Here is a 26,636-nt window from a genome sequence, read left to right as displayed (position 1 = left end):
GATGCGGGAAGATTGTTCCCGATGTTGGGGGAGTCCAGAACCAGGGGTCACAGCTTAAGGATAAGGGGGAAGTCTTTTAGGACCGAGAAACAGGGCGGCACGGTAGCGCAGCGGTAGAGTTGCTGCTTTACAGCGAATGCAGCACCGGAGACTCAGGTTCAATCCTGACTACGGGTGCTGCACTGTAAGGAGTTTGTACGTTCTCCCCGTGACCTGCGTGGGTTTTCTCCGAGATCTTCGGTTTCCTCCCACACTCCAAAGACGTACAGGTATGTAGGTTAATTGGCTGGGCAAATGTAAAAAATTGTCCCTAGTGGGTGTAGGATAGTGGGCGGCGCGGACCCGGTGCGCCGAAGGGCCTGTTTCTGCGCTGCATCTCTAAATCTAAAAAAAAAATCTATGCTGCAAGATGCGTTATGCACTCTACCAGCCATCTTAAATTGACAACATGTAGCGTGTTGATAAAGGCAAGGAGCCAGGTATTTCGGGAAGGTATATTTATTGTATCGTGGGTCTCAGACGGGTCTAGTCTGCCGGAATGGCTCGGCGTCCAAACCTTGTCCTTATATCCCTGAGTCCAGGACCGCCTCCCGGGACTGGTCCATTCCCGTGCCGAGGGGTCGGTAGTAGTATGGCCCTACCCTTGGGAGCCGCCACAGTACCCCCCCCCAGATCCGGAGGCACGAAACGCACTGGTGGTCGCACAACCCGACCGGACCGCGTACGGTAATCGGTCGACAGAGGGGCCGGCGGAGGCACAGTTGGAGAGACAGGCGGTGGGACCCGCAAAGGGGGGCGACCTCGTGGCCGAGGCTGGGCCACCCGCACCGGTTGGTCGATGTCTAAGTGGGCCGGCTTCAGGCGGTCAATTGACACGGCCTCCGGCCGGCCCCCCATGTCCAAAACAAAGGTTGTCTGCCCGTGCTCCAGCACCCGGTACGGGCCTTCATACGGCCTCTGGAGTGGCGCCTGGTGGGCGTCACGGCGCAGGAACACAAAGGCGCAGTCCTGGAGGGCCGATGGCACGTAAGGGCGGAATGTCCCATGGCGGGACGTCGGCATGGGTGCAAGCTTGCCAACTCGCTCTCGGAGGCGATGTAGGGTGGATGAGGGCGGTTCCTCTCGCCCCGGCAACGAGGGCACGAACTCCCCGGGCACCGTGAGCGGAGACCCGTAGACGAGCTCCTCTGAGGATGAAGCCAGGTCTTCCTTGGGGGCAGTCCGGATGCCCAGCAAAACCCATGGTAGCTCGTCCATCCAGTCGGGGCCGGCGAGTCGCGCCTTCAGCGCTGCCTTCAGCTGCCGGTGGAACCTCTCCACCAAGCCGTTTGCCTGCGGGTGATAGGCCGTGGTGTGGTGCAGCCGCACGCCCAACAGGTGGGCCATGGCCGACCACAGCTCGGAGGTGAACTGTGGCCCCCGGTCCGATGAGATGACCACCGGCACACCAAAGCGAGCAATCCAATGCGCGGCCAACGCACGAGCGCATGTGGCTGTAGACGTATCAGCCAGTGGTATGGCCTCCGGCCACCGCGTGAAGCGGTCCACCACCGTGAAGAGGTGGGTGATGCCCCGGGACGGCGGGAGCGGGCCCACAATGTCCACGTGCAGGTGGTCGAAACGGCGGCAGGGTAGACCGATCCCTTGGAGTGGCGCCCGGACGTGGCGTTGAATTTTTGACGTCTGGCACGGAATGCAGGTGCGGACCCATTGGCCAACCTGCTTGCGCAGACCATGCCACATGAACCGCGCAGCTACCAATGAGATCGTCGCCCGGATGGATGGGTGAGCCAGCCCGTGGACCACGTCGAACACCCTCCTGCGCCACGCGGCCGGGACGATGGGGCGCGGCTGACCTGCCGACACATCGCAAAGTATCGTCGTCGCTCCGGGGCCGAGGGGAACATCCTCAAGACGGAGGCCAGAGATGGCAGTCCGGTAGGCGGGCATCTCCCCGTCCGTTAGTTGGGCCTCCGCCAGGGCAGAATAATCAATGCCGGGTGCCACTTCTAACACGGCATTGATGGCGGGGCGAGACAATGCGTCGGCCACCCGGTTTTCCTTCCCCTCGATAAAGCGGATGGAGGTGGTAAATTCTGATATGTAGGCCAACTGGCGCTGCTGTCGGGCGGACCATGGGTCGGAGACCTTTGCCAGGGCGAAAGTGAGCGGCTTGTGGTCCGTGTAAGCGGTGAACGGGCGTCCCTCCAGAAAATAGCGGAAGTGACGAACGGCCAGGTACAGGGCGAGGAGCTCGCGGTCGAAAGCGCTGTACTTCTTCTGGGCGTTGTCGAGGTGCCGGCTGAAGAAGGCCAGGGGGCGCCAACCCCCGTCCGTGAGTTGCTCCAGTACGGCACCAACCGCCAACTCTGAGGCGTCCACCGTAAGGGCTGTCGGGGCATCCTCCCGTGGGTGAACAAGCAGCACAGCCCGAGCCAGGGCCTCCTTCGCGCCGTCAAAGGCTGTTACGGCCTTGTCGGTCCACACGACGGTCTTACGCTTGCCCGCCAGCAGCTCGTATAGCGGCCGCATGATGTGGGCCGCGGATGGCAGGAACCGGTGATAAAATGCCACCATGCCGACGAACTCCTGCAGGCCACGCACCGAGGACGGACGGGGAAACCGGCGGATGGCGTCTACTTTGTCCGGCAGGGGAACCGCTCCTTGCGAGGACACACGGTGGCCGAGAAAGTCGATTGTGGCCACGCCAAAGCGGCACTTGGCGAGGTTTATGGCCAACCCGTGTTCGCTGAGCCGCTGGAAAAGCTGCCGGAGGTGGGCACAGTGCTCCTGCCGCGAGCGGCTGGCTACCAACATGTGGCGGCTCCCAAGGGTAGGGCCATACTACTACCGACCCCTCGGCACGGGAATGGACCAGTCCCGGGAGGCGGTCCTGGACTCAGGGATATAAGGACAAGGTTTGGGCGCCAAGCCATTCCGGCAGACTAGACCCATCTGAGACCCACGATACAATAAATATACCTTCCCGAAATACCTGGCTCCTTGCCTTTATCAACACGCTACAAATACATCATTAATGTTAGCATTATGATTTCATTATTTCTACATTTTCTGCTCCAAATATTTCTTAGCAAATAAGCTTGGATTATAAATCTGAATTCAGTCTGGCATCATTATCCTTAAATCACTCTTGTAAGCAGCAGGAGAAATCTACTCCAACATCTGATTCAGTTTCACTTTAGTTTATTGTCATATTACCAGGTGTATTGAAATTCATTGTTTGCATGAAGCTCTAGAGTACACAGTATACATAGTAATGATAGATACAACAATAAACACAATGACAAATGCAAAATCCCAGAATGGTACAAGGATTGTTTGTACAATCTGAAGTAGTGCAAAAAAAATACTAAAGCGCAATAATGGAATAACTGAATGAGTAAGAGTACTTGGCAGCACCTCCGGAGGGAGCCCCACAGTGACCGAGTGCGTCCTGTCGGTGGTGGTGGCCTTGAGAAAGCACAGTCGGCCAGGGACTACTACGTGAGCCGCAACAGTAGCTGCGTCAACTGGACGGTGTTGCAGCCGGTGAAGAAGCGGCTCGGTGGTGCAGACCAGCGACATCGGCACCTAGCTGTAAGGGAAAATGACACAAAGTGCTGGAGTAACTCAACAGATTGAATCGGTCTGAAGAAGGGTTCCGACCCGAAACATCACCTATCCATGTTCTCCAGAGATACCGCCTGACCTGCGGAGTTGCTCCGGCACTTTGTGCCATTTTGCGTATTAGTCAGCATTTGTAATTCGTTATTTTTACCCAGTTTTAAGGTGAGTTAAATGGATACTTAATTTTTTAAAAACGGATAAAATAGTTACGACAAATGGATGGGAATGTGGAGTTGATAGGTCCCAACCCGAAACATCAACCATTCTTTTTCTCCAGAGATGCTGCCTGACCTGCTGAGTTACTCCAGCACTTTGTGTCTATCAAAAGTTTCAGTGAAATCCGTATGGTTATATTGAATGGTGGGGCAGGTCATCAACTCCTATTAAGGACGTGTGTGTTTGTTTCATCTATTGTTATTGATCTGCTGAAGAATTACTTGTATTTCTTATTAAACTTCACTTGGGTTTCAGAGGCATTTCAGATCACCTTCTTAGGAGATCAGTGAGTTTCAGAAAGAACTTGTGGTAAAGGGAAATTGAAGGGAGAACAATGATGCATTTAGAGTGAATTGCAACATCATGATATTCTGGACAGGGACAAGGATGAGAGCAAATAGATATTGTGTAAAACCAATGCTAAATATTTCACTTAGTCATTTTTTCCACATCAGTTTTTAAATGGTAGCCTCACAGAGAGAGGCAGTACTGGATGCAGTATATAATTGTGTGAGATTTTAAAGCACCTTCACGATGCTGGTAGATTAGCATAAACCAATGGAACCGTTTCAAATTAATAAGTAGGAAAGAACTGCAGATGCTGGTTTAAATCGAAGGTAGACACAAAATGCTGGAGTAATTCAGCAGGCCAGGCAACATCTCTGGAGAGAAGGAATGGTTGGCGTTTCGGGTCGAGACTCTTCAGCCTGAAGAAGAGAGAGACGCTTTTCAGTCTGAAGAAGGGTCTCGACCCGAAACGTCACCCCTTCCTTCTCTCTAGAGATGCTGCTTGTCTTGCTGAGTTACTCCAGCATTTTGTGTCTACCTTCGTTTCAAATTAATGTTTTATTTTGTGCAAACTGATTTTAAAAAATCGATCCTAATAAAAATAAATTTTGTTTAAATTCCGTTCTTTTAGTTGTACATTGATTTTCATTCTTTACATTGTTCACGGAATCTGGAATTTAGCAGCACTAATCCTATCCCTATATGGCCGGTTCATCCATCATTCCCATTATGACCAGGCACCATTGCACACAAGCACATTCATTTCCAACATTTTACCTAGAGTTTCAAATTCTCCAATGTTTAGTGTAAGAAGGAACCGCAGATGCTGGTTTACACCAAAGTTCGGCACAAAATGCTGGCACAAACAGCTCCTCTGAAGAAAAGGAATAGGTTACGTTTCGGGTCGAGACCCTTTCTTCAGACTAAAAGTCAGGGGAGAGGGAAACTAGAGATATGAAAAGGTACAGAACAGGAAAAACTTTTTCAGTCAGACAGTTGTGAATCTGTGGAATTCTCTGCCTCAGAAGGCAGTGGAGGCCAATTCTCTGAATGCATTCAAGAGAGAGCTGGATAGAGCTCTTAAGGATAGCGGAGTCAGGGGGTATGGGGAGAAAGCAGGAACGGGGTACTGATTGAGAATGATCAGCCATGATCACATTGAATGGCGGTGCTGGCTCGAAGGGCCGAATGGCCTCCTCCTGCACCAAAAAAAAAGAAAAAAAATCATAGCCAGCACCAATGACCAACAGAGCCCACAATGGTTGATCGATGGCTGTGGAGGAGGGGATAATGAGGGGATACGAACAATAAAACTTGCAGGAGATTAGAGTGATGGAGGGAAGGAGAGACAGGCAATGCAAGGGTAATTGAAATTAGAGAAATCAATATTCCTACTGCTGGGTTGAAAGGATTTAATAGGAATCTGAGAGGTAACTTTTTCACACAAAGAGTGGTGGGTGTATGGAATGAGCTGCCAGAGGAGGTAATTGTGGCAGGCACTATTGCAAAGTTTAAGAAACATTTAGACAGGTACATGGATGGGATAGGTTTAAAGTGAAATGGGCCAAAAACAGGCAGGTGTGTCTAGTGGGACATGTTTGCCGTTGTGGGCGAGTTGGACCAAAGAGCTTGTTTCCATGCTGTTCATTTCAGTTTAGTTTATTGTCACGTGTACCGAGCTACACTGAAAAGCTTTTGTTGCGTGCTAACCAGTCAGCAGAAAGACAGTACATGAGTACAATCGAAACATTCACAGTGTACAGATATACTCTATGATAGGTGTGAGACAAAAGGTTTGAAGAGTTGCGAATTGTGAAGCCGGAGGAAGGAATGTAAGTAGGAGTGGAGAGGGAGGAGAGAAATAGGTGCGAGTTCAGGTGGAGCACAAGGGAGGGTGGGGGGGAAGTAGGAGGAGTATGTGTGGGAAGAAGGGAGAGGGGGAAGGTTTTGCAGTTAACGAAAATTGGGGAATTCAGTGTTCATATCGTTGGGTTGCAAGCTACCGAAGCAGAATATGAGGTGTTGTTCCTCAAGTTTGTCTGTAGCCTCACTCTTGCATTGGAGGGTGTACAGGGCAGAAAGGTGAGTATGGGAATGTGAAGAGGAGTTAAAAAGGTTAGCAACTGGTAGATCCAGCAGGCCTCAGCGGACCGAGGGCAAGTGTTCAGCGAAATGGTTGCCAAGTCTATGCTTGGTCTTGCCAATGTTCCCATGCACCTTGTCTTACTTCATGTTCCCGATGTGCCCGCCTGCACAAACGAGACCATTACGATGTCGGGTGCAGGCTACGCAGGGCATGAGATGCAGCAAAAGGCTCTGATACTTTTCTTGCAAAAACGTTTTCTTGCCAGCGTGGCGTGGGGGGGGGGGGGGCACCAAGAGGGAGGGGGAGGGGGGGTGGAGAACAAAGGAGGACCTGGCGCAGGGGTACTTTGTAAGCGCCCTCTATGTGGCAACTATTTGCATAACTTGGGTGCACAAACAAAGAATTTAACTGACTTGTCACATGTGACAATAAAGTATTAATTCAAAGACATACCGGTATGTAGGTTAATTGGCTTGGTAAATGTAAAAATTGTCCCTAGTGGGTGTAGGATAGTGTTAAGGGCGCAGACCCGGTGGGCTGAAGGGCCTGTTTCCGTGCTGTATCTCTAAACTAAACTCATTCATTCAAAAGAAATTCCTCTCAATCATGTTTTTATTGTAATCCGTTCATGTTCATGGATATGAATGTTGCTGGCAAGGCCAGCATCCCTTGTGTAATCCGAATTGACCTTGAGAAGATTGTGGTCAATTGCCTTCCGGAACCATTCCCAGCAGAGAGAGATTTGCAAGTCAGGGCGGTGCTTGACTTCAAGGGAAACCTGCGGGTGGTGGTGCTCCTGTACACCTGCTCCCCACGTCCTCCTGCATGGGAGAGCTGAAGGGTTTGGGAGGTGTTATCAGATCAGCGGGAGAGAGCTACTGCTGTGCACTTTGTAAACGATGCACATATGGGAGACAGACTGAATGCTTAGTGTTTATTCACAAAATGCTGGAGTAACTCAGCAGGTCAGGCAGCATCTCAGGAGAGAAGGAATGGGCGACGCTTCGGGTCAAGACCCTTGTTGAGACTGTTAGGGTGTTAAGAGTTAGGGTGCGATTTACTTGTTGCAGGATTTCTAGCCTCTGACCTGCTCTCGTAGTCTCATTATTGCTGCACCCCTGCTGCTTGAATTGCAAAGGGTGGGGGAGCGGGAGAGCTGCTGCCTTACAGTGCCAGAGGCCCAGGTTCGATCTTGACTACGTGTGATGTCTGTACAGAGTTTGTATGTTCTGTCTGTTAGGTTTTCTACGGGTAATCTAGGTTCCTCCCACACTTCAAGGACGTAGGTTAATTGTAAATTGTCCCTGGTGTGTGGGATAGTGTTAGTGTATGGGGTGATCGTTGGTCAATAGACAATAGACAATAGGTGCAGGAGTAGGCCATTCAGCCCTTCGAGCCAGCACCGCCATTCAATGCGATCATGGCTGATCACTCTCAATCAGTACCCCGTTCCTGCCTTCTCCCCATACCCCCTCACTCCGCTATCCTTAAGAGCTCTATCCAGCTCTCTCTTGAAAGCATCCAACGAACTGGCCTCCACTGCCTTCTGAGGCAGAGAATTCCACACCTTCACCACCCTCTGACTGAAAAAGTTCTTCCTCATCTCCGTTCTAAATGGCCTACCCCTTATTCTTAAACTGTGGCCCCTTGTTCTGGACTCCCCCAACATTGGGAACATGTTATCTGCCTCTAATGTGTCCAATCCCCTAATTGTCTTATATGTTTCAATAAGATCCCCCCTCATCCTTCTAAATTCCAGTGTATACAAGCCCAATCGCTCCAGCCTTTCAACATATGACAGTCCCGCCATTCCGGGAATTAACCTAGTGAACCTACGCTGCACGCCCTCCATAGCAAGAATATCCTTCCTCAAATTTGGAGACCAAAACTGCACACAGTACTCCAGGTGCGGTCTCACCAGGGCCCGGTACAACTGTAGAAGGACCTCTTTGCTCGTGACTGCGGGCGAGGACAGCAGGAGAAGGGAAAGACATTGTGGCCTTCCATCACAGTGAGGCGATGGATGTTTCTTTTTTTGTGTGTTTTTGGGGTTGGGTGGTTTGAGTGCCTGTTTGATGCTTTTATTGTTGGACTGTGTTTTTGGGGGTTTTGGGGTGTGTGATTTGAATGCCTATTTAATGCTTTTATTGTTGGACTGTGTTTTTGGGGGGTTTTTGGGGTTGGGTAATTTGGGTGCCTGTTTAGTGCTTTTATTGTTGGACTGTGGGTGATTGAATTAACATTTTGTTCAAGATGGCCGCGCCGTTGTGTTTGGCTGCCTGCCACTGTATGTTTCTTTTTTTCCTAGTCAGATGTGCAGCACTTTGGTCAACGTGGGTTGTTTTTAAATGTGCTATACAAATAAATTGACTTGACTTGACTTGACTATACTCAACTCCTCTTGTTACGAAGGCCAACATTCCATTGGTCGGCACGGACTCGGTGGTCTGAAGGGCCTGTTTGCATGCTGTGTCTCTAAAGTCTCATGTAAAAGAATGAGAGTGGACAGTTTCACTGGTAATTAACTGGGTTACATTTTTTCCTCCTTTTTGTGAACAGAGCATATACCTAGGCAATTATTCACTTTGTAGGGTGGGTGCCAGTATTGCAACTGTAGAGGAACAGCTTGGGTTGAGGGGCAGCTGGCTCCAGAACACAAGGCACCAGTACTACACCTGGGATGTTGTCTCATTCTACAGCCTTTACTGTATTCAGTACTCTCTGTCTTCCTTGATATCACATAGGCTGAATTAATTAACATGCAGAGTGCAGGGATTTATTCATATTTTAGAGTGCAGTTAATTTTTAATTGATAATTTTGAAGAAAAGAACTGATAAGAACTTAATGCTTAAGACCAAAGCGTCTTTACACATTTTGATGATGGTTACAGTCAGCTGGTGTGCATGAGTTAAATTGAGTGTGCAGGAGCATAGAACATTCAAAATTCAATGGTGACAGGTGCTTAAATATCTCATGGTTGTAAAATCTTCACTTGGGGAACTCTGAAAAGCTGTCTTGTCCGATGCTGCACAGCAAATTGTGTTTTTTTGGACCTACTCCATGTAAGAAAATCCATAATATGCTCTTGTACTTAACTCAATTGAAAAAAAGTGCTTATCCAGCTGGCAGCGTTCAATATGGAAATAAATCAATGGGGGAAGGAAATAAATTAGCCAAATGCACGAAGAGAAAAAGGCAATGAATCTGAAAACATGTCGAAATTTTGTATTTCTAGTTCTCGTTCGTAAAATCCCAAAGCTTATTGGGATTGTTAAATGGGATATCACTGGGGATAGCACTTATTGGGATAGCACTGTTAAATGATAAACATTGCTATTTTAGTTTCAGTTCAGTGGAGGCAGTGATAGGGAAACTCCAAAAATCTGGCATCCAGTTATTCAGGAATCCTAGTAATTTAGCATCTGTTTCACTCATTACTCAGGAATGTGAGCTTGGAGGACTAGAAAGCAACGTGAAACGACACCAATTGGTGGTGTAACCCAGCAGGTCAGGCAGTATCTCTGGAGAACAACGTTTTGGGGCGTGACCCTTCTCTAGTCTGAAGAAAGGTCTGGGCCTGAAACATTGCCTATCCATGTTCTCCGGGCCTGCTGAGTTACTCCAGTACTTAGTATAATTTTGAGTATTAACCAGCATCTACAGTTCTTAGTTTCTACCAGAAAACTATCTTTGATCGGACTTTACTGGCTTTACCTTACACTAAATGTTATTCCCTTATCATGCCCGGTGCGGCTCGGCCGCGGGACTTAACATCGCCCGGTGCAGCTCGGCCGCGGGACTTTTCATCGCTGGTGTGGCTCGGCCGCGGGACTTAACATCGCCCGGTGCGGCTCGGCCACGGGACTTAGCTGCGCAAGGCTTGGTCGCGGGGCCTTTCATCGCCCGGCTCGGCCGCGAGACGTTTCAGCGCCCGGTGCGATTCGGCCGCGGGGACTTCCATCCCCTTGCGGGGACTGTGCGGGTCGGTCGGGGACGAGCTGTCTGTCCGTGGGCGTGGGGAAGAGAGTGGAAGTTTTGTTGCCTCCATCACAGTGAGGGGGTGTTTGGAGTCACTGATGGACGTTTGTGTTGGGGTTATGTGTCTTGTGTTCTTTTTTTTATGACTGCTATGTAGTTTCGTTCGGTACCTCGGTACCGAATGACAAATAAAGCTTTGTTATACTGTTATACTGTTATGTAAATGTACACCGTGAATGGCTTGAGTGTAATCATGTATTCTCTTTCCCCTGGCTGGTTAGAACACAGCAAAAGCTTTTCACTGTGCCTCGGTGCAGGAGACAATAAACAAAATGCCCCTTCTGAGTTCGTCCTTTTTGCCAGCGTTTGCACATATCCCTCTAAACTTCTTTGTACACTTGTCCAAGTGTCTTTTAAATGTGGTTCAGAGTATCTGTCAACTATCTCCTCTGGCACCTCATTGTACATATCCACCACCCTCTGAGTGGAAAAAAATGTCCCTCTCTTTCTCCTCTCACCTTAATATATGTCCTCTTGTTCTTGATTACCCCACCCTGGATGAAAAACTGTATATTCACCTCATCTATTCCCCCTCATGATTTTATGCGCCTGTTTAACATCAACCTTCAGTCTCCAGAATTCACCAATATCTTACCACGCCTTGTATAACTGCAACATAACGTCCCAACTTCGATACTCAGAACCAATGTCTGATGAAGGTCAATTTACCAAAAGCCTTATTTCCCATCCTATCTACCTTTGAAGCCATTTTCAGTGAACTATCGACCTAGTTCTTTTTGTTCTACAATACTCCCCAGTGGCCGACCATTCACAATGAAGGTCCTAACCTGGTTGGATTACTCAAACTGCAACACCTTGCACTTACAATAGACAATAGGTGCAGGAGTAGGCCATTCGGCCCTTCGAGCCAGTACCGCCATTCACCACGAACAACTTCTTCTTGATCATGGTTGATCATCCACAATCAGCACCCCGATCCTGCCTTCTCCCCATATCCCTTGACTCCGCTATCATTAAGAGCTCTATCTAACTTTCTCTTGAAAGCATCCAGGGAATTGCCCTCCACTGCCTTCTGAGGCAGAGAGTTCCACAGCTTCACAACTCCCCGAGTGAAAAAGTTTTTCCTCATCTCTGTTCTAAATGGCCGACACCTTATTCTTAAACTGTAGCTCCTGGTTTGGGACTCCTCCAACATCGGGAACATGTTTCTTGCCTCTAGTGTGTCCAATTCCTTAATAATCTTATATGTTTCAATAAGGTCCCCTCTCATCCTTCTAAATTCCAGAGTATACAAGCCCAGTCGCTCCAGTCTTTCAACATGCGGCAGTCCCGCCATACTGGGAATTAGCTTCGTGAACCTACGCTGCACTCCCTCAATAGTACGAATGTCCTTCCTCAAATCTGGAGACCAAAACTGCACACAATACTCCAGGTGTGGTCTAACTAGGGCCCTGTACAACTGCAGAAGGACCTCTTTGCTCCTATACTCAACTCCTCTTGCTATGAAGGCCAACATTCCATTAGCTTTCTTCACTGCCTGTTGTACTTGCATGCTTACTTTCAGTGACTGATGAACTAGGACACCCAGATCTCATTGTACTTCCCCTTTTCCTAACTTGACACCATTCAGATAATAATCTGCCTTCCAGTTCTTATCACCAAACTGGATAACCTCACATGTATCCACATTAAACTGCATCTGCCACGCATCTGCCCACTCACACAACCTGTCCAAGTCACCCTGCATCCTCATAGCATCCTCTTCACACTACCACCCAGCTTTGTGTCATCTGCAAATTTGCTAATGTTACTTTTAGTCCCTTCATCTAAGTTATTAATGTATATTGTAATTACCTGCATTAAATTCTATTATTCATTCTTCAACCCATTTGTTCGGCTGATCAGGGCATTCATCTAAAATATTTAGAGGAGATTACAGAGAAACACTGATGAGAGATTTGAATGCTATAACTTGGGTATTGATTAACCACTTATCAATGAACACCAGGGTGATACAGTGCATTCAGAAAGTGTTCAGACCCCTTCACTTTTTCCACATTTTGCTACGTTACAGCCTTATTTTAAAATTGATTAAATTCATTTTTGTTATCACAATCTACACTCAATACCCCACAATAAAAAAGCAAAAACAAGTGTTTAGAAATTAAAAAGAAATGACTGAAATATGACATTTACATAAGTATTCAGACCCTTTGCTATGACACTCAAAATTGAGCTTATGTTCATCCTGTTTCCATTGATTATCCTTGAGACGTTTCTCCAACTTGGAGAACTAAATTGGTGAACTAAAGTGGTGAACTAAATTGATTGGACATGATTTGGAAAGGCACACACCTGTCTATATAAGTTCCCACAGTTAACAGTGCATGTCAGAGCAAAAAGCAAGCCATGAAGGACTTGTCCTTAGACCTCCGAGACAGGATTGTGTCGAGACACAGATCTGGGGAAGGGTATAAAACTATTTCTGCAGCATTGCAGGTCCCAAAGAGCACAGTGGCCTCCGTCATTCTTAAATGGAAGAACTTTGGAATCACCAGGACTCTTCATGGAGCTGGCCACTCGGCCAAACTGAGCAATCAGGGTAGAAGGACCTTAATCAGGGAGGTGACCAAGAACCCGATGGTCACTCTGACAGAGCTCTAGAGTTCCTGTGTGAAAATGGGAGAACCTTCCAGAAGGACAACTATATCTGCTGCACTCCACCAATCACGCCTTTATGGTAGAGTGGCCAGATGGAAGCCACTCCTCAGTAAAAGGCACATGACAGCCTGCTTGGAGTTTGCCAAAAGGCACCTAAAGGACTCTCACACCATGAGAAACACGATTCTCTGGTCTGATGAAACCAAGATTGAACTCTATGGCCTGAATGCCAAGCGGCACCACTCATCAACTGGCCAATACCAGACCTACGGTGAAGCATGGTGGTGGCAGCATCATGCTTTGGGGATGTTTTTCAGTGGTAGGAACTGGGAGACTAGTCAGGATTGAGGGAAATATTAACGGAGCAAAGCGCAGAGAGATCCTTGATGAAAACCTGCTCCAGAGCGTTCTGGACCTCAGACTGGGGCAGAGGGTTCACCTTCCAACAGGACAATGACCCTAAGCACACAGCCAAGACAATGCAGGAGTGGCTTTGTTATAAGTCTGTGAATGACCTGGAGTGGCCCAGCCAGAGCCTGGACTTGAACCCGATCGAACATCTCTGGAGGGACCTGAAAATAGCTGTGCATCGACGCTCCCCATCCAACCTGACAGAGCTTGAGAGGATCTGCAGAGAATAATGGGAGAAATTACCCAAATACAGGTGTGCCAAGCTTGTAGCGTCATACTCAAGAAGACGAGGCTGTAATCGCTGCCAAAGATGCCTCAACAAAGAACTGAGTAAAGGGTCTGAATACTTATGTAAATGTGATATTTCAGTTATTTCTTTTTAATTACTTTGCAAAAATTTCTAAACGCCTGTTTTTACTTTTTTATTGTGGGGTATTGTGTGTAGATTGATGATTAAAAAATGGATTTAATCCATTTTAAAAGAAGGTTGTAACGTAGCAAAATGTGGAAAAGGTGAAGAGGTCTGAATACTTTCTGAATGCACTATATATATATATATATATGTATATATACACCATGATTTAGCATGGGGAGTAACTTTGAATGACTTAAAGTCTGCAAAGGGTAGAATCAATAAAGCCAGACTGTTTTGCATTGAAATAGTTAAATCTAGTAAAAACAAAATGATTGTATTTTAGCAGCTGCTGAACTGAGGCAAGGATCAAGTCAGGCAATATTGTGGAAATGGAGGTAGATGGGCTTAGTATACCAATTAACAATTGCTTGCCAGCTGTGTAATAGTTATTTTATCAGTTTGAAAGTACCCTACAAAAAAGTCTAAAATTATGCTTAATGTGTTCAAGGTTGTGAATGTTACAGATCCAACTGCATCCGCTAATCTTCATTTTATTATTTTATTATAAATAAAAATGAATTGTGAACATACTTTCTGCAAAGATTTTGGAAAAGTATCTAAACTGGTTGTAGTATCATCAGCTGGGAGGTGTCTCTTTATCTGTATTCCAGAACCCTCTTGCTTTCTAGAGCCCTCAAGATACTCTTGGGCATGCAAATTCAATTCCCATCAGGGCAATTTATATCTTTATAATAAGCTTACATTTGATAAAAAGGTGTTGTATTCATAAGATCATAGTTGATAGTAGAATTAGGCCTTTCAGGCCCATCAAGTCTACTCCACCATTCAATCATGGCTGATCTATCTCTCCCTCCTAACCCAATTCTCCTGCCTTCTCCCCATAATCTCTGACACCCGTACTAATCAAAAATATATCTATCTTTGTCTTCAATATATCTACTGACTTTGCCTCCACAGCCTCATATTGTCATGACTATCAATGCGACTAGTTCAGTTTCGTTTATTGTCACCTGTACCGAGGTACAGTGAAAAGCTTTTGTTGCGTGCTATCCAGTCTAATTAATGCCCAGAAGAGTAAACAACTTGTTGTCTTTAGCATCTCATGCCAAAATAATCTTACTCAACAATCTATACAAAATAATCTTTCTGAAGTGTTCTGCTTGGGCACATAATGCTACTAACTGTGAACCAAGAGGATTGTCCACCGACACACCACTATGCAACTGGGGATGAGTACCGAATGATATAATTGACAGTAACATCTATATCACACCACAATAAATAATTGAAAATATTTTTTAGATATTTTTCCAGTATGTAAGTCAATGTAGTAAGACTTGGATGTGGCTATAGATTCAACTTACAGAACAGATATTGGTGATCATTGTTGAATGAGAAAACATGATAAATCAGAAATATAATTATTTCTGCTCTTATCTCTGAGGGGCCAACAGATTGTATTGTATTGTAATTAATTTATTAGCCAAGTATGTAAACATACAAGGAATTTGATTTGCCAACAATCGTAGAAAAAAGTAACAAGATACATAACCACATAAAAATTAAACATAAACAGCCACCACAACGGCGTGTGAGAATCCCCAGGGCACACAGCAAAAGTGGAGACCGCAGCCATCAGTTCAACCCATCAGCCATCAGAGTGCTCCCGTGCAGAATCCCTGCAACTTGAGTGGAGACCTTTTTGCTGCCCCTCCTGCAGCAGCTCCAATCCCACAGCAATCTTCTGATCCATTCGGAGATCACTTTGGAAACCCATTTGTTTGCTCCTTCACCGTGATGTGACCAGAGTTGTACCGACCGCTGTCACTCTCTCTGCAGTCACTGTCAGCCCGAACAGTCAGAAAGCCGTCCACACTCGCACTAGACTCCAGGATGTCCATATGGAGCCATGTCCCCGCACAACACCGAGGACACTGCACTCACGGCACTCCCTCCGAGTCTTCACCAGTGCAGGCACCACGTCCATCTTGTTTTTAGGTGACCTCCCATTCCCCACTGTGATGGAAGGCAAAACTTAAACTTTCTTTCCTCCTTTTCTCCCGCGGTCAGGACAATAGAAACTTCCGCAGTCGGGGCGATCGAACCTCCCGCATCGGGGCGATCAAAGCTCCCACGATCAGGGCGGTCGAAGCTCCTGCGGTTGGAGCTCCCGCAGTCGATCCCTAACAAAGCTCCACGATGTTAAAGCCGCGTCTCTGTCGAGGAAAAAGATTTTAAAAAGTTTCCCCCAACCCCCACATAATACAAAAACTAAAGATACACTAAAAACAAACGTAAACACAGACCAAAACAACAAAATAAGAAAAAGACGAGACAGGTTGTTGGCGCGGCTGCCATGTAGGGCTCCTGCATTGATTAGAGATACAGCACGGAAACCGAGCCTTCAGCCCAATAAGTCCACGTCGACCATCAATTACCTGTTCACACTAGTTCTATGTTATACCACTTTCTCTTTCACTCACTGTGTACTTGGGGCAATTTTACCGACGCCAATTAACCTACAAGCCCCCGTGTCTTTGGGATGTGGGAGGAAACCCACACAGACACAGGGGGAAACATTTAAACTCCACACAGACAGCACCTAATGTCAGGATCTAACCTGGGTGTCCAGACTGTGAGGCTGCAGCTCTACCAGTTGCACCACTGCATCAGTTTATTCAATAGTTGCAGTCCAGTTGCACGTCACGTGAATCAGATTGTTCGATGGAATACTAACTGTGTCATAACTTTGAAAGACAGTTTTAAGTTAATTCAATTACACTAATTGCATTTATTTGTTTTCATTCATAGGTTTTGGGACGTTTCCAAGCCTGACTCATTGCTTGAAACACTGGAGCACCACACAGAGTTTGTATGTGGGCTTGATTTCAGCATGCATATCCCTTGTCAGGTACGTGACTAACTGCTTTTATGGGCGATCAGAATGAATTAATCTGAAACGCATAAACAAGCTCCAGATCCCTGGTTTGAAACAAATAGCAGAGCCATAATGTTGAAGGGAAACAACATTGTGAGCCGAAAGAAAACAACACATATTTTCAGCTTGTGTGCCTTCTATGACTTCACAGTTAAATTTGGTTTCCATCATATCTTGGTGGGCTACACGATGATTTTGCATTTGGCCGTGTGATGCGTGACCTCAATTGGAGCGATACTCTGGGGCAGTGGGAGAATGATTCATGGTTTCCACCCCAGATGTGTTTCCATCATGTTCCTAGTGGAATATCATTGAGCGCCACACAACAGTTGTTGGCTATGATGCCTTCGATACTCAACCTGTGGTTATTAGCTCACAAGGCAGATGTTAAGAATTTACTATTTGAGCAAGGGACGAAGAGCTTTCAAAAGAGGTCAAGGAGGAAACTGAAAATATAACGCCATTAACAATATACTTTACAAAATGTCACTTAATAATAACTATATGAGCTTTAGAAAATATAGTTGACTGCTTGAAATAAACAATCTCTACGATTTGGAACAGCTGCTCAATTCTGGAAAGCTATAATTAGTCATGCATCACCTGGACTGTATCATAGTGAATACAAAGACCTCAATAGGTGTTGGGCTGTTTGCACTTTAATGTTGATGTACAATTGTGTGTAAGATGTTATCGCTATTACTACAAAGAAATTATAAGATACACTTGAGTATTTGCTTGACAACATGACAAGAATAACAATCACATCAAACGTTGTGCCTGGTTGGAACTGAAGTCTGCGTGCACAGAAAACAGAAATGTACCACGCCTCTCCTATCCTTATCTCAAACCTTTTGTTGTTTCATCTCTGGCCTTTGTCCAACCATCTGCCTATCAAAACCCGCCCTCACATGTATCCACCTATCACTTACCAGGCTTTGTCCTACCCCTACACTCCCAGTTTTCTCCCCGCTACCACAATCAGTCTGGAGAGGAGTCCCGACCCAAATTGTGGCCTATCCATATTATCCAGAGATAGACACAAGGTTCTGGAGTAACTCAGCAGGACAGGCAGCATCTCTGGAGAGAAGGAATGGGTGACATTTCGGGTCCAGTCTGAAGGCGGCATTTCGACCCGAAACGTCACCCATTCCTTCTCTCCAGAGATGCTGTCTGTGCCGCAGTTACTCCAGCATTTTGTGTTTCTCTTGGGTGTAAACCAGCATCTGCAGTTCCTTCCTACACATATTCTTCAGAGATACTGCCTGACCCTCACAGTTCTAGTCATACAACCTGGAAATAGACCCTTCGGCCTACCTTGCCCATGCTGACCAAAATACCCCATCTGCACTAGTCCCACCTGCCCACACTTTGCCCATAATCCTCTAAACCTATCCTATCCATGTACTTGTCCAAATTTCTCTTAAATGTTATGATAGTACCTGCACTCCAGTTACTCCAGCAATTTTTGTTTTTAAAGCCTTTTCCTGTTCTTCACAACTCTTGTTTCACGAGGAAAGAAGCCAAAGTTAGTGAATTAGCTCCATAATCTAGAGCTGATTTATCAGTTCTCCCAAGAGTGCTGTGAAAGCTCCCTTGGGGCTGAGGATAAAGAATGTTGATGAATTGGAGACAGCAGCCGTGGAAGCAGAATTAAATTAGTTAATGGATCAGTTGTAGTGCCCCTGAATGAATTAATGGAGAACTAACTTTTGGCAACAGTCACTGCAGACTTATCAAAATGAACAAACATGATTAAGATAAGTGTAGGTGGTTAGATTCCACCGGCACATTTTGTAAGGCAGTAAAATGGTAGATGAAGAAAAACAAAGCTGTTGCAATATAGCTGGGAAATTATTAAGAATGTTGATTGTTTTAAATATTTCCCAGATTATTACTCTTTATGGTTTAGATTCATTGTGTCACTGGACTGAGAATTGGATGCAGCTGTGTGTCACCCTGCTGAAATCTATTGCGTGATAGAAGCAAATTGCTCAAGTTATCAAAAAAGCAGGAGAGTGGTACTGAATTAATTTGAAATAGACACTTAATGTGTGCCTGTTCAGATATTAATTTGGGCTAATTTTTAGAAGGAAGTCAGCACCAGACTGATTCCAATCTATTAATGTCCGAATTAAAGATTAGATTGGGATGAGTGAACGTTCAGGTTTCAAGAAGTGTTAACTTGCAGATTGTTAGATGCTTCATAATGCCTGTACACTGATGGATGCTAATAAATGGACTAAAGGCCTCCAATTCAAAGGATCCCTCAAATGAAAATGTACAGATGGACATTGTGTTCAATGAAAATTTTTACGTGAGATAAAGATGAACTTTAATTATAAGTTCATATAATTAAAGATGAACTTGCAATTAAAGTTTATCTTTAATTATGCAATGTTCGTTTAACATGTCACTCATGGAACACGTTTAGGCTCAAGCTGCGTCTCGTCTTTATATGGGATACGTGGAACAGTATTTGTTTTACTCTTATTTGTCCTCTCTCCCTCACCTTGGGTAGTAAGCAAGCAAAATATTGATTGCAATCAACATATGTATATATCAGGCAGGTAACATGGCTGGGTTTAATGTGATCAAAGGCTTGCTCAACCATATTAACCCCTCTCATTCACAACTGTTTTCATTGCTTCAGATTACCTTTTATTTTAAAGTCAGTTGGATGCATCCTTTTGTTTGTAAGTGAAAGGATATAAATCATTATGAAATCAGTGTTTGTGATATTTGCTGCTAATGTGCTAATCCAGTCGAGCTCTTGGTAATCAGATTCATAAGGAACTGAGCTGGTTGACTAATTTTGTCTATTTTTTTTCCAAAGTCTATTTTCAGTTTTACTTATTAACAACTCCAACTGGACATGATACCATCCCAAATTTCAGTTTGTTGTTGCCATCATCGTAGTTTGATTTGTTCTCTTATTGACCATTCTTAGATTGGTAACGCTCAGAAAGACATCTAACTGGGAGTTCTCTCGCACTTGCAGGTTGCTGATTGTGCGTGGGATGAGACCGTGAAGATCTATATTCCATCTTGCCTCTCCGTTGATCATTAAATTTGGCATCACTGGGCAATTTAGTATATCATGTTCTGTTTCCCAAAAGTACTGTTTGATGTATTTCTTTGTATGCAGTTGTTTGAAACTCATAGAGGGCATGAGCTATTTAGTGAATTTGAAAAGTTCTAAAGCAATATAATATATATTCAGCTAAATGTACAGTTTGATGTCTCGGGCATGTGCTGATTAGCACTTTGAAGAAATATATTTTTTCTTGCATTTTAATACCTTGTAATTTAAATTACTCTAAGGATTAAGAAATGTGATCGACAATTTTCCATTTTATCTGCCCATCTTGCAGAGTATTTGAGAAAATGGTGGATGAAATTCAATATTGTTAGTTAATCTATTTATTTCTTGTGTGAATTTAATAGTGACCAGCCATTGCAAAGTTTTTGAAAGTATATGGAAATCTGAACATCTATTTTGTACTTCAATTTGTATATTTCACCCTGATGCTTGGGTCAACCAAGAGTAAAAATGTTATTCTTGGTTCTTTGGGACTTGACCCAGACGGTGAAGATAACACACTGCCTTAAGATTACTGTGACCAGATTCCTTTCAGGCCTTCATGCATGGAGGGAGGTGGGGTTGCAATCAAGATGAACTTTAATAGAAAACGGGGACACAAGAATCTGCTCAGTTTGAAGAAAGGTCCCGACCCAAAACATCATCTGCCTCAGTCTGAAGAAGGTTCCAGACCTGAAATGTCGTCTGTCCATACCTCCACAGATGCTGCCTGACCTGCTGAGTTCCTCAAGCACTTTGTCTAATGTTCAATAGAAATTGATTTGGAATTGTTATGATCTGGGATTTTGTCAACACTTTTTCCATTACGATTGAATGGAGAAAAAAAAAATCTTAATTTGAACTCTTGCTGAAACAAGAACTTTTTGTTATTCAGAAATGATTTTGTCCTGTCCAGTTCCATTTACAGATGTTGTCATGGTTAACACTGACGTGAAGTGTATATATGTTAATAACAATCAAAGTGATTCACATTTTCAGACTAACTTGTCTTTGTTTTTCTAATTATTAGAAACAACAGTTCACATTTATAAAGTGTCTTCAAAATGGAAAATACATTGAGACAATTCTAAGGTGTAATTATAAAGATAGCCAAAGGAAGCAGCATGGAGCTAGATTTTGCATTTAAATAGCATCTCAGTTTATCTATCTCTCAGATTCTTAGCTTTTGTCCCACAAATTGCTTAAGGTCTGGCCATCCTCCGCACCCCACAGAATCCAGTCAAAATTCAAGCTTTCTTAGTTTATTTAGAAATATGCACTGGGGTGGCACAGAGGTGCTATCAGACAGCTGCAGTGACCCACGTTCGATCCAGACTCAGGGTGCTCTTTGGGGCTTTCCTTGGCTATTCCCATTTCCTCCCACGTTCCAATTTGTCCCTGTGGAGGCGGGTGGCAGGAGAATTGGGTGTGTCGATGGGCATTTGGGAGAATTGGATGCAGGGAAATAAGTGGTGGTGGAGGTACGAGTGGTCAAATAGGAGTGGTCTGAGATCCAGCAGAGACTTGATGGGCCAAATGACACCCTTCTGTGCGTAAGAAAATATAGTAGAAATCACCCATACACTGAGTTCCAGGATGAACTAAAAATACCCCAAGCATCATTACATGTGGCCTGTATCATCCAATTCTAAGATTACACAACATACATCAGCAGTTATTTGAGCAATCCAAGATGAATCCCCATTTCCTGATGAGTATCTATCAAAACTAAACAATCCTTTGATCATCCAATCACTCATTTTCACGTACCTCCAATCAATCATGGTCATGTCCCTCCAAAGATCACCTGTACTCAACAGGCTTATTATTGGTAGTCACATTTCTACCCGTGACCTTCTGTGCTAACTAAGCAAACAGCCTTTCTTGCAGTCCTTTTTTTAACCTTTGAGAAATACAGCATGGAAACGGGCCCTTCAGCCCGCCTAGTCAACGCAGACCATTGACAATGGTTCTTTGTTATCCCACTTTCTCATCCATTCCCTGCCCACAAAGGGCAATTTACAGATGCCGATTAACATACAAACCCGCACGTCTTTGGGATGTGGGAAGTAGCTGGAGCACCCGGGGGAAACCCACACGGTCACAGGGAAAACATACAAGCTCCACACAGACAGCACCCGGTCAGAATTGAACCTGGGTCCCTGGTACTCTAAGAGAGCAGTTCTACTCGCTGTGCCACTGTTGCCCTATGTCTTTTACATCCTGCACCTGTTCCTTAGCCTGTCCATTTGGGGTTGTTTTAGGTTGCAATGGAAATGAACCATTAGAAGAGCTCGACCGTTTCATGCAGGAAGTAGTCCCAATTGAACTGCATGTTCACCAAACATTAACTTGGATGACAATTCTTTGTCAGTAGAGACCGTAATCTTTTCTATCCTGGACAATTAAGAACACTGATCTAAAGATAATTACATCGAAACTCGCTATAATAGAATCATTCCAGTAAAGCTGCGTTTATCAGCTATTCCAAGATTTGGCATGTACCATTGTAATAAAAGGATGGATTTGAATAACAGAACATGAATTCGGAATAATCACAGCAGCTTTGAATATTAATTGCAAAGGCGAAAACACAATAGATATATGATCAAGGTCAGGTAATGTGCTCCCTATAACTTGCATTTTGAGCTTGTTTTATTTTAGACGTGCGAAGGGGATTCCAGTCAGGATTGTGAAATTGTTATTAGTGTAGGATGTTAGAGCAAGCTCACTGAACTAAATTTATATTTTAATTTCATTGAGGTGTTTAAAATCGTGGAGGGTCTGCACAAGGTGCTGGAAGGATCAAGAAAATGTGGGCACAAACTTGGTAAAAGAACCAGGGCAATGTGAGGGAATAGGACAGGTACTAGGGTGATAAATAATTGTGGTGCTGGAGAATAGGATTGAACAGATTGTGGTTGCAGATTTTCCAGTAAGCCAATAACAGATTAACGGGTCAACTAGCCTCCTGTGTCATAGAGCCTTACAGTGTGGAAACAGGCCCTTCGGCCCAACTTGCCCACACCGGCCAATGTGTCCCATCTACACTCATCCCACCTGCCTCCGTTTGGCCCATATCCCTTTAAACCTGTCCTATCCATGTACCTGTCTAAATGTTTCTTAAACGTTGCGATAGGACCTGCCTCAACTACCTCCTCCGGCAGCTCGTTCCATACACCCACCATCCTTTGTGTGGAAAAAGTTATCCCTCAAGTTCCTATTAAATCGTTTCTCCCTCACCTTAAACCTATGTCCTCTGGTTCTCAATTCCTCTACTGTGCTGTAACAGGTTGATAGAAGGAGGATCTGACCATTGAGGGGCAGTTTCTGGAGGAAGTTTGATGCAGAAGGAGACTTGATTCCAGCAGGTTTCACGTCAGTGCATGGTGGAGGGCAGAACTATCCTCCTTGGAAGGACTGGTCAAAGGTGAATATACTGTACATTTGTAAATTAAAACATGACAGTTGATGCGACTAAAGTAACTGAAGAACGGTGACGTATAATTGTAACAATGAGTGAAGAAACAGATGTTAAATCTATTGCAATGAATAGATTGATTGTAATTCATATCATCTTGGAATTGTTCAGTATGAAATCAAGCCATTCAGCCCAGCTCATCCACGCTGACTAGTGGCTAAACCCCCCCCCCCCCCCACTTTAGTCTCATTGCCTAGCACTTGGACTTAAACCTTCTTAAATATTAGTCATCCAGCTCCAACCATTCTCCCAGACAGTGCATTATTGGCACTTGCCACTGTCATGGTGTAGAAGGTCTCTATATCTCCCCACTAAACCTATGTTCCCTATTTTAGCTACCTCTGATTTGGGGAAAAGTTGCTTGGAGTATACTTGTCTATACCCTTTGCAATTTTATACATGTCTCCTCTTAACCTCCTCCAGTCACGGAGAATAGACCTGGTTTCCCTGGTGTCTCCTCATAATTGATGTGCTCCAACCCAGGCAACATGCTGATGAATCTCCTCTGCACCCTCTCCAGCACTATCACACCCTTCCAGTGCCTTACTGACAAGAACTAAATGCAATACTCCAGCTCAGGGCAGGGCCAATTGTGAACGATGTGAGAGGGGAGGTAAATACAGAAGTTAAAGTGTTGTACTTAAATGCGCGTAGTATAAAAAATAAAGTGGATGAGCTTGAGGCTCAGTTAGTCATGGGCAAGTATGATGTTGTAGGGATCACTGAGACATGGCTACAAGAGGACCAGGGCTGGGAACTGAATATTCAGGGGTACACAACGTATAGAAAAGACAGACAGGTGGGCAGAGGGGGTGGGGTTGCTCTGATGGTAAGGAATGATATTCATTCCCTTGCAAGGGGTGACATAGAATCAGGAGATGTTGAATCAGTATGGATAGAAATGAGAAATTGTAAGGGTAAAAAGACCCTAATGGGAGTTATCTATAGGTCCCCAAACAGTAGCCTCGACATAGGGTGCAAGTTGAATCAGGAGATAAAATTGGCGTGTCAAAAATGTAATGCTACGGTGGTTATGGGAGATTTCAACATGCAGGTAGACTGGGAAAATCAGGTTGGAAATGGACCCCAGGAAAGAGAGTTTGTAGAGTGCCTTCGAGATGGATTCTTAGAACAGCTTGTACTGGAGCCTACCAGGGAGAAGGCAATTCTGGATTTAGTGTTGTGTAATGATCCTGATAAGGGGACTAGAGGTAAAAGAGCCATAGGAGGCAGTGATCACAACATGATAAGTTTTACTCTGCAAATGGAAAGGCAGAAGGGAAAATCGGAAGTGTCGGTATTACAGTATAGCAAAGGGGATTACAGAGGCATGAGGCAGGAGCTGGCCAAAATTGACTGGAAGGAGGCCCTAGCAGGGAAGACGGTAGAACAGCAATGCAGGTATTCCTGGGAAAAATGCAGAGGTTGCAGGATCAATTTATTCCAAAGAGGTGGAAAGACTCTAAGGGGAGTAAGAGACACCTGTGGCTGACAAGGGAAGTCAGGGACAGCATAAAAATTAAGGAGAGGAAGTATAACATAGCAAAGAAGAGTGGGAAGACAGAGGATTGGGACTCTTTTAAAGAGCAACAAAAGTTAACTAAAAAGGCAATACGGGGAGAAAAGATGAGGTACGAGGGTAAACTAGCCAATAATATAAAGGAGGATAGCAAAAGTTTTTTTAGGTACGTGAAGAGGAAAAAAATAGTCAAGGCAAATGTGGGTCCCTTGAAGACAGAAGCAGGGGAATTTATTATGGGGAACAAAGAAATGGCAGACGAGTTAAACCGTTACTTTGGATCTGTCTTCACTGAGGAAGATACACACAATCTCCCAAATGTTCTAGGGGCCGGAGAACCTAGGGTGATGGAGGAACTGAAGGAAATCCACATTAGGCAGGAAATGGTTTTGGGTAGACTGATGGGACTGAAGGCTGATAAATCCCCAGGGCCTGATGGTCTGCATCCCAGAGTACTTAAGGAGGTGGCTCTAGAAATAGTGGAAGCATTGGAGATCATTTTTCAATGTTCTATAGATTCAGGATCAGTTCCTGTGGATTGGAGGATAGCAAATGTTATCCCACTTTTTAAGAAAGGAGGGAGAGAGAAAACGGGTAATTATAGACCAGTTAGTCTGACATCAGTGGTGGGGAAGATGCTGGAGTCAATTATAAAAGACGAAATTGCTGAGCATTTGGATAGCAGTAACGGGATCATTCCGAGTCAGCATGGATTTACGAAGGGGAAATCATGCTTGACAAATCTACTGGAATTTTTTGAGGATGTAACTAGGAAAATTGACAAGGGAGAGTCAGTGGATGTGGTGTACCTCGACTTTCAGAAAGCCTTCGACAAGGTCCCACATAGGAGATTAGTGGGCAAAATTAGGGCACATGGTATTGGGGGTAGGGTACTGACATGGATAGAAAATTGGTTGACAGACAGAAAGCAAAGAGTGGGGATAAATGGGTCCCTTTCGGAATGGCAGGCAGTGACCAGTGGGGTACCGCAAGGTTCGGTGCTGGGACCCCAGCTATTTACGATATACATTAATGACTTAGACGAAGGGAATAAAAGTACCATTAGCAAATTTGCAGATGATACTAAGTTGGGGGGTAGTGTGAATTGTGAGGAAGATGCAATAAGGCTGCAGGGTGACTTGGACAGGTTGTGTGAGTGGGCGGATACATGGCAGATGCAGTTTAATGTAGATAAGTGTGAGGTTATTCACTTTGGAAGTAAGAATAGAAAGGCAGATTATTATCTGAATGGTGTCAAGTTAGGAGGAGGGGGAGTTCAACGAGATCTGGGTGTCCTAGTGCATCAGTCAATGAAAGGAAGCATGCAGGTACAGCAGGCAGTGAAGAAAGCCAATGGGATGTTGGCCTTCGTAACAAGAGGAGTTGAGTATAGGAGCAAAGAGGTCCTTCTACAGTTGTACCGGGCCCTGGTGAGACCGCACCTGGAGTACTGTGTGCAGTTTTGGTCTCCAAATTTGAGGAAGGATATTCTTGCTATGGAGGGCGTGCAGCGTAGGTTCACTAGGTCAATTCCCGGAATGGCGGGACTGTCGTATGTTGAAAGGCTGGAGCGATTGGGCTTGTATACACTGGAATTTAGAAGGATGAGGGGGGATCTTATTGAAACATATAAGATAATTAGGGGATTGGACACATTAGAGGCAGATAACATGTTCCCAATGTTGGGGGAGTCCAGAACAAGGGGCCACAGTTTAAGAATAAGGGGTAGGCCATTTAGAACGGAGATGAGGAAGAACTTTTTCAGTCAGAGGGTGGTGAAGGTGTGGAATTCTCTGCCTCAGAAGGCAGTGGAGGCCAGTTCGTTGGATGCTTTGAAGAGAGAGCTGGATAGAGCTCTTAAGGATAGCGGAGTGAGGGGGTATGGGGAGAAGGCAGGAACGGGGTACTGATTGAGAGTGATCAGCCATGATCGCATTGAATGGCGGTGCTG

At 45.1% G+C, this 26,636-nt stretch overlaps 1 protein-coding gene across 2 annotated transcripts in view; it reads left to right on the top strand.

Moving 5' to 3' along the window:
* The window catches only part of pex7 (peroxisomal biogenesis factor 7), a 64,733-nt gene extending 44,083 nt beyond the window's left edge, over window positions 1-20,650 (top strand). For both annotated transcript variants that reach the window (XM_078400211.1, XM_078400212.1), the window contains 2 exons: window positions 16,477-16,576; window positions 19,605-20,650. In XM_078400211.1, coding sequence (XP_078256337.1) covers window positions 16,477-16,576; window positions 19,605-19,673 — 169 coding nt within the window. In that variant the 3' untranslated portion in view covers window positions 19,674-20,650. The remainder of the gene's footprint in view (window positions 1-16,476; window positions 16,577-19,604) is intronic.
* Window positions 20,651-26,636: the final 5,986 nt, after the last annotated feature.

This window comes from Rhinoraja longicauda, chromosome 5 (genome assembly GCF_053455715.1).
Source record: "Rhinoraja longicauda isolate Sanriku21f chromosome 5, sRhiLon1.1, whole genome shotgun sequence".
Classification (NCBI taxonomy): Eukaryota; Metazoa; Chordata; class Chondrichthyes; order Rajiformes; family Arhynchobatidae; genus Rhinoraja; species Rhinoraja longicauda.
The sequence above is the reverse complement of the archived record's forward strand: the minus strand, read 5'-3'. Positions and strand labels throughout refer to the sequence as shown.